The 8,525-nt window shown below is 43.2% G+C and overlaps 1 protein-coding gene across 3 annotated transcripts; it reads right to left on the bottom strand.

The window, feature by feature from the left end:
• Nucleotides 1–433: 433 nt before the first annotated feature.
• LOC103478975 (uncharacterized) lies at nucleotides 434–7,134 on the bottom strand. Of its 3 annotated transcripts, XM_081598003.1 has the most exons (5): nucleotides 6,724–6,839; nucleotides 5,128–5,179; nucleotides 4,820–5,048; nucleotides 1,782–1,966; nucleotides 434–1,373 (listed from the first exon to the last, which is right to left on the bottom strand). In XM_081598003.1, the coding sequence occupies exons 3-5, from the start codon at nucleotides 5,021–5,023 to the stop codon at nucleotides 899–901; spliced, it is 864 nt and encodes a 287-aa protein (XP_081454129.1). In that variant the 5' UTR covers nucleotides 5,024–5,048; nucleotides 5,128–5,179; nucleotides 6,724–6,839; the 3' UTR covers nucleotides 434–898. The 3 variants fall into 3 exon arrangements, with proteins under 3 accessions (XP_081454129.1, XP_081454128.1, XP_081454130.1); XM_081598002.1 differs by lacking the exon at nucleotides 6,724–6,839 and having other exon boundaries at nucleotides 5,128–5,666; XM_081598004.1 differs by lacking the exons at nucleotides 4,820–5,048; nucleotides 5,128–5,179 and having other exon boundaries at nucleotides 6,724–7,134.
• Between the last annotated feature and the right edge of the window lie 1,391 nt (nucleotides 7,135–8,525).

Below are 8,525 nucleotides of genomic sequence, written 5' to 3'. Positions count from 1 at the left end.
TATGACAAAACAAATGGAAACGGAAAAAAGCGTAAAAATTGTTAATTAATTTTGAGTGCCTTAAAACAACTAAGCTATCAAAAAATAAGTTTAAAAGTAACATAAAAATAGTAACTTTGTATTAATGTCATTTTTGTGGCACTTTTAACTACAGTAAAACAAAATATGACTTCCAAAATTTTAAGTTATATAACTTTTAAAAAATCTATTTCTGGACTAGTTTCTGGTAGTTATAAATGAATAACAACGGTACTATTCTCCAATCATAAAAACTGTTAATTGGACGATTCATTAATTAAATGGCCATTTCATTTACTGGCAGATGAAAGCATATTTGATAGAATTATGTCTAGATACAGCTGCACACCACTAAGATATTTGGGAGAGATTTAAGGGCAATGTATAACTGTGAAGAGGAAGAAAAAGGAGTGCATGGTTTTGAATTGTTTTATTTATTTTGTACAAATAACCTGAAAAGTGTGAGGTGTATTTATATTCAGGCCCAAAGTCAATATTTTCTGGAAACACCTTTAGTCATCATTATATTGCATTGTTAACTTTCTATCCCACAAACTGTTTTGCATGAAGTTCAAAAAGTTAATTTTGGTCTCATCTGATAATATCACCTTCTCCCACTTGTCTATGTATGTTAGGTTATTTCATTTTCCTTTGGGATCAATAAAGTATTTTTGAACTGAGTTTGAACTGAACATTTGCCGTGTCATCCTGGCTTGTGGAGAACTCCAAACAGGACTTCCTGAGTTGGTCCGAAGCATAAATCAATATTAAATACGTTCAAGTTTCACTTGGTGTCAAAGTTCATTTTAAGTTCCACTTTTTCTCCAGAAGCTTACAGTTTAAAAGGCAAAGCTTCAACTTAAAATGTCCGCATGGAAGATCATAAAAATGTGACATCATCCTTGGACTCCACCCAGGACCACTGAGCATCATAACCCAGTAAGTCTTTCTCCCCACCAGCTGAGGTCTCCTCCTCATCCTTCTTCACCTCCTGTCTCTTGAAGACAGATAAACTCTGCTGAGTTGGATGTTCAGTGTTTTTCTCTCCTGCGCCCTGACTGGCAGCTTTCAGTTGCTTTCTTCTGCTGGACCTGAGCAGAGCTCTCTTGATGGTCTCGGCGCCGTTTCTGATGTGAAACCGCGTCGAACCCGAATCCGGGGCTTCCGATTTGGGCGCGTCAGCGCTGACCAAAGTGTTGGCGCCGGGAAGCGGAGCCTGAGCGCAACTTTCAACTTGGATTGATTCGGAGGGAGACGGGAGTTCAGACGTCTCGGCGCGTTGTGGGTTTTGATCTGCTGGTTTTGTATTGGCTGTTAGCCTTATATCCTGAGGGAAGGCAGGAGTTGGGTCTTCTCTGTGGAAAAAACGGAGGCAACAGAAAGTTACACTTTGAATAATCTGAAAGGAAAGACCTAACATGGCGTGCTCACTTTGCTAATCTGTAAAAGATGTTCAGGGAAGGTTTTCTAGGTTTGCGCGAATCTAGAAATCTTTGTTAGATGTGAACAAAATTCAGGAAATTCACTCAAAATCAAAAATTTTAGGATTAATGGACTGATGTCTCAACCAGATCTAGAGACGCTCATCCTTAGTCGCAGTGATTGCAACAGTGTCTCATCCCTGCTGCTGGCGTTCTCACTAAAACCAAGACGATAGCGCTCATCTAAAGTCCTTCCACTGGCTCCATGTATAGCTCAGAGAATAGACTTTAAAATACTTCTGTTAGTCTCTGAAGCTGATTCTTCGCGGTCTCTCAACACACCTGCAGGGAGACGTTGAGGGAACATGCTCCTCGATGGTCACCAAGCTGCTCAGGCTGCCCGATAAGCTGCTGCACCGGCTGGCCTGCAGGCCCCTCTCCTCCATCAGCCAGCGCATGGCCTCGATGCCTTCGTGCACGGCCACCAGCTGCCGGAGGATCCTCACGTCGGCACAGCGGAGCCACCGCTGCAGGGACAGAGCAGATGCTTTTACATGTGTGAAATGTTACTGAACCGTTGCCTTTTTCATTCAGGGTTGTCGCCAACATATGTGTTGAAGGTTTACACAATGAATCACTTCCTAAAACCAGCAGGTTTTAAAATGTATCTACTATATTACACCTAATTCAGCTAAATATAGTTAGCATTATGTTATCTATTGGTGCTAATAAAAAGAAAAAAATGATCCATTCATTTAAGTCAAGTGAGCGGCAGTGGTTAAATACCTAAACCATGCCAGGCAATTATTAAACCAGTTGTTGATACTTTTTGAAATCATCATACTTCTTTTGTTTTCATTTACCGTGGAAACGTTTTGCAAATTCCAAAAGACAAAGAATTGTTGGGATTGTTGTGTATGAAAATATGTTTTCCCTGGAATTCCTAGAAGAGCAGTAAAAAATAAAATATAAATTAAAAAATTCTTAATATTATAATTAAATGTAGTTTGGAAAAACAAGTAATTAAATAACTACAATTTTTTAAAGATTTAGACTTATTTATGTTCTGAAAGCTTTAGAAAAATGCTACTTAACATGTTTTATTGTCGTCGTAATAAATCAATTAAATATCGCTATATCGTGCATTCCTATCCTGAGGAGCAGAGATCAGGATCAGTAGACTGAAGAGTCACTTTGTATGCTGACACCTACTGGCCTATAGGTGAAACTGCACTAAATAATAATAATAATAATAATAATAATAATAATACTCAGCCAGCAATCAACCAGAAACGTCAAACTTGGAAACATCTTGCCTGTGCTTCGATAATATGAGACGAGTAATATTAATTAAGAACTAAGCATGATGCATAGTAAATAGTAATTACAAATCAAACATTTATTTTTCATTAGGAAAATATTAAAATTAATCACCTGTCAAAGTGAAAGTAATAATTGGCTATGTGTTTTCACTAATATTGGAATTCATTGTTCCTAAAAAAAAAAAAAGTTTGTTTCTCTTCCTGCAAACTTATTTTATCATACTGAACTTAGCTTTTCTTCTTCTTTTTTTGTTGCTGTTGCAAAGACAGTATTTTACCAAATCAAAATTCTGAAATTAAACTTTTAAAATACAAAAATAAATAATTTTTTTTTCATTTTTTAAACTGAAAACTGAGAAGTGGTTAAATGTGTCACGCAGCCTGGGGAGCGTTAGATGTTTATTTTAAATGGCATGAAATCTTAACGCTGAAAATGAGGAATGAGGAGAGACCAGCGGGAGGAATGTGCAGGTGAGGAGACAGATGTGGGGTGTGGTGAGGGGACAGGTGAGGAGACAGATCGGGGGTGTGGTGAGGGGACAGGTGAGGGGACAGGTGAGGAGACAGATGGGGGATGTGGTGAGGGGACAGGTGAGGGAACAGGTGAGGAGACAGATGGGGGGTGTGGTGAGGGGACAGGTAAGGGGACAGATGGGGGGTGTGGTGAGGGGACAGGTGAGGAGACAGATCGGGGGTGTGGTGAGGGGACAGGTGAGGGGACAGGTGAGGAGACAGATGGGGGATGTGGTGAGGGGACAGGTGAGGGAACAGGTGAGGAGACAGATGGGGGGTGTGGTGAGGGGACAGGTGAGGAGACAGATGGGGGGTGTGGTGAGGAGACAGATGGGGGGTGTGGTGAGGGGACAGGTGAGGAGACAGATGGGGGGTGTGGTGAGGGGAGAGGTGAGGAGACAGATGGGGGGTGTGGTGAGGGACAGGTGAGGAGAGATGGGTGTGGTGAGGAGACAGATGGGGGTGTGGTGAGGGGACAGGTGAGGAGACAGATGGGGGGTGTGGAGAGGGGATAGGTGAGGAGACAGAGGGGGGGTGTGGTGAGGGGATAGGTGAGGAGACAGATGGGGGTGTGGTGAGGGGACAGGTGAGGAGACAGATGGGTGTGGTGAGGAGACAGATGGGGGGTGTGGTGAGGGGGCAGGTGAGGAGACAGATGGGGGGTGTGGAGAGGGGATAGGTGAGGAGACAGATGGGGGGTGTGGTGAGGAGACAGATGGGGGGTGTGGTGAGGGGACAGGTGAGGAGACAGATGGGGGGTGTGGTGAGGAGACAGATGGGGGGTGTGGTGAGGAGACAGATGGGGGGTGTGGTGAGGGGACAGGTGAGGAGACAGATGGGGGGTGTGGTGAGGGGATAGGTGAGGAGACAGATGGGGGGTGTGGTGAGGGGACAGGTGAGGAGACAGATGGGGGGTGTGGTGAGGGGATAGGTGAGGAGACAGATGGGGGGTGTGGTGAGGGGACAGGTGAGGAGACAGATGGGGGGAGTGGTGAGGGGACAGGTGAGGAGACAGATGGGGGGTGTGGTGAGGGACGGTGAGGAGACAGATGGGGGTGTGGTGAGGGGATAGGTGAGGAGACATATGGGGGGTGTGGTGAGGGGACAGGTGAGGAGACAGATGGGGGTGTGGTGAGGGATAGGTGAGGAGACATATGGGGGTGTGGTGAGGGGACAGGTGAGGAGACAGATGGGGGGTGTGGTGAGGGGACAGGTGAGGAGACATATGGGGGGTGTGGTGAGGGGACAGGTGAGGAGACAGATGGGGGGTGTGGTGAGGGGACAGGTGAGGAGACAGATGGGGGGTGTGGTGAGGGGACAGGTGAGGAGACAGATGGGGGGTGTGTTGAGGGGACAGGTGAGGGGACAGGTGAGGAGACAGATGGGGGGTGTGGTGAGGGGACAGGTGAGGGGACAGGTGACAGCCGCAACAGTCACGAAAACAAACGAGCAGGTAAAGTGAAAGAGAGCGAAACTCTTCCGAGGAACCGATCAAAGGCCGCGCCAACGAGTTAGACGAGTTTTCACGCATCGGCAGAAGTTTACCATCTCTTGTTTCAAGGTGTTGATCTTATCAGATAAACCATCCGAGGTGTGATCCGAGCGGCACGACGGGTCAGCCGTCCATCCCTCGCAGTCCGCAGCAGCGTCCTTCATCCAAACCAGGAGACTTTCCGGCGTTTTCCTCCCGACCTTACTCTCCAGCTCGTTAAAATCCGGGTAGAAATCGTTGAGGATTTCCTCCGCCATCTCTCCCGCAGGTTAATCTCTGAAGCTGGAAGATCTTGCGCGTGAACTCTCTCTGACCTCCTTCCTTAAAGTCCCAGAAAATCATCACACCCACGTTTAATTACCATCGACTCGCAGCAGCTCTGGCCCGGCCGGTGTGCGCTTCCGAATACTCCACTGTAAGGATGATAATGAGCGAGAAAACTTCGTGACACACACACAACACACACACAACACACACACAACACACACACACCACCAGAACGTCCAGTGAAAGCGCTGGAAGTGTGGAAGAAGCAGCTCGTGCGTATAACCCGCCGTCCTGTCCCCATTCACCGAGCGCGTGGGTCTCTGGTACCAACCCGAAGCGTGATGCTGAAGCTGAAGCTGAAGCGCTCTTTGTGAAGACTTCAAACAATGAGGGACTGAGGGGGCGGGGGGGAAGTCACGTGGGAAACTTTTCGGAAGCACCTGTGAGCATCTAGCAGCCGGTGATGATGCAAAGGACGTGACTCATGCTAAATATATGATATCACGTGACCACCATTGTAGTCTTTCAACTTTTTTTTTTTTTTTTCATTCCGGACAACGTGAAGGATTTTGTTTTAGTTTCCCGTCTGATTTCAAAGCTCACATTTAGCCAGAGTTGGATAGTAACTACAGCTCCATTTACTCAAGTAAAGGGGGGGAGAGGGTGTTGCTGGGGGTGGGGGGTACTTTTAGGAGTATTTTACTACTCCTAAAAAAGTTGCCGTGTTTAACTTTTTCTTATTATTTTAATCAATCAAATTGTATCTGTGTAGCACATTTCGGCAGCAAGGCATTTCAAAGAGCTTTACATCATAACAAACACAAAGTCATGCAACAGAATCAACAATCAAAACATGACATTAAGTCAAGTGCCACATTGTTAAATTCGTAATTGATTTCGGTTCAAATACATCTCTAAACAGGTGGGTTTTCAATTGAGATTTAAAGGAAGTCAGTGTTTCAGCTGTTTTACAGTTTTCTGGATTTGTGTTCCAGATTTGTGGTGCATAGAAGCTGAATGCTGCTTCTCCCCGTTTGATTCTGATGCAGAGCAGAACCAGAACCAGAAGAGCAGAGGTCTGGAAGGTTGATACGACAGCCTTATTATGAAGAACCGCTACTCTTACTTTCCGGGTTCTCGACCCCTCGAGTAAAAAAACAAACATGTTTTAACCACAAAATTCATCAGACACAGACACACAAACACCCGCAGTTTTTGTTAAAATTTAATAAGTTATTTTTTTTATTGGAAGAAACTGATTCAGAAAAATATTATTTTGTCTGATTTTGCTGTATGAATTAGTGTCATTTTTGTCTTTAAAATACCAACATTTTCACATAACTTAATATTTTGGTTCGTCTAATTATGTCATTTTTAAATGTGAAATGATTGTTTCGATAAGTTGCTCAGTACTTGAGTAAACCTTGTACCAAATACTTTACTCTTACTTGAGTAATTTCTTGGACGGCTACTTTTTACTTTTACTTAAGTAAAAATATGTAGAAGTAGAGCTACCCTTACTTGAGTACAGTTCATGGGTACTCTGCTCACTTCTGCATTTAGCAGTGAATGAATTAGTACACATACGTACTGGAAACACAGCTTCTGATGGAATCATTTCAGCTGGACTTCATACAGTTTTAACAGACCTATAACTCCACAACTTAAAAAAACTTGAATGTACTCGCACCTTTTCTTGGTGGTAAAAATCTGAATTAAGTTGCGCTAGGATTTCCCCAAAAAGCAGAGCACATTGTGAAGCAGGCCCGCAGTGACGCTCGCGGCCCACTTTCACAGCGTCGGAGCGGAAAAGCATGTGAGGACTCCAGCATCTGCCGCCGACTAAAATAGATGACATGTTTTTCATGGTGGCCCATATTAATGGAGGTCAGAATTAGAGCAACAGTCGGGAAATTCCCGCTCCTGCCCAGCTGAGGTCACGACTTCACCGTTATGCGGTGAGGGGGTTATTTATATCAGAGTATTAAGCAGTGGACACAACAAGTCTGCAGACTCCTATTAGGACAAGATTAATAAACTTTTGTGAATCCTGTTGAATTTAAATAATGTAATTTAAGGAGAAACAGAAGATATTTCTTTGCAGCGGGTCTCCTCAGGTGTTCCAATTTAACTTTTGTATGATGTAATTCTGGATTTTGGTTTGGCTGTTATAAAATTGTCCTCTGGTGAAAACATTTTGTTAGTTGCTTTGGTTTGATCTTTGAATTCAGTGATGCTGAAAAATATCTTCAGTTTTTGAGTAGACACCTTAAGATTATGAGTCAAAACTGAATTGTTTATGATTTCATCCGGATCAATTCAAATATATTGGTAATATCGATACCGAGCCAGCATCAGTTCCGGACCGATAAGAACCGATGCTTTGGTTTGAGATTCCCTCTTTAAATTCTTATTGTATTTCTGTATCGTGGTTTTGTTTTGATTTTCTCTCAAATTATAATTTTCTTTTTTACTCCGCTTCAGAAAAATGCACACAATAACAAAAACATGCATGCATTTTGCATAAACTTTGTCCAAACTCACAAGTTTGAACAAAAATAAAAGGAGGGGAAAAAAACATCCAAAGGTCAGACGTTTGATGATACACTTGAGATTAAATAATAATTTTAAAAAACACTTTAAAAATGCAGATATCTTACTGCATTAGTTTGGATTTTTCAGTTGAGTAATACAGAAAGTATGTCACAGAAAAGGTGACATCGCAAAATACTAGCATTTTAACCAGAGTGTGTCGATTTTCTAACTTTATCCAGAAGTGGAACAATTTGTGTGTGAAAGGAATCATTTTCAGAAAGGATTATTGAAAGACTGTCTGATGCCTCATAAAGCCCTGCAGGCAGAGAAAAATGCCCCAAAGTAGAAAACAAAATTAGTACCAGAATGAATTATGCAATAATGTGTCTTCTCAGCCACGAGGAAGGGGGAGGAGATTGTATCATGCTGTCAAACTGAGTTGAAAATATCACTTTCAAGCCAAAAAGAGTTGTTGCCATCTGCTCCGAGAGTTCTAAAACAGACATCCCTCCCAGATAACCTCCAGTTTCAAGACGCGTCTTCTCCGCCCAAACCTCAAGCGCTGCTACCGAGCCAGGGCGTTTCATCACTTCGACAGAACAGATGAAGCACTCGAGCCGCAGCGTCACTGCTGGAGAGCTGACAGAGTACACAGCTGGACGTTTTAGACGGAGCCGTCTACTCATTTCGAAGCAGTTTTTTTTTCTCTTGCTTTTTAGGGGTCTGATCACAGCTTCTTTACCTTTTCTTTCTAGCTGGTTTAAAATATCTGTTACGGTCCACACACTTTGTCCACGAATATAAGTGTCTGGTATCAAAAGTGAATCTAAAGATAAAAAAATGTTTCACAGTAACATCTTTATTGACATTTTTCCTTTCAATTTCAGAAAGGTAATGATTTCAGTTGGCTTTATTTTCACCACAATAAACGTGTGATTCTTTTTCAGCAATGAAAAT

This window comes from Poecilia reticulata, chromosome 17 (assembly GCF_904066995.2).
Source record: "Poecilia reticulata chromosome 17, P_reticulata-male-v2, whole genome shotgun sequence".
NCBI lineage: Eukaryota > Metazoa > Chordata > Actinopteri > Cyprinodontiformes > Poeciliidae > Poecilia > Poecilia reticulata.
This window is presented reverse-complemented; position numbering and strand designations above follow the sequence as displayed.

What these genes read in the sequence shown, in the direction of transcription:
- LOC103478975 (XM_081598003.1), bottom strand. Translation starts at nt 5,023, where the DNA reads ATGGCGGAGGAAATCCTCAACGATTTCTACCCGGATTTTAACGAGCTG. An exon ending in ACACCTTGAAACAAGAGATG is followed by an intron (nt 1,967 to 4,819) that starts GTAAACTTCTGC and finishes CTGTCCCTGCAG; the next exon opens with CGGTGGCTCCGCTGTGCCGA. An exon ending in CCCTCAACGTCTCCCTGCAG is followed by an intron (nt 1,374 to 1,781) that starts GTGTGTTGAGAG and finishes TTTTTTCCACAG; the next exon opens with AGAAGACCCAACTCCTGCCT.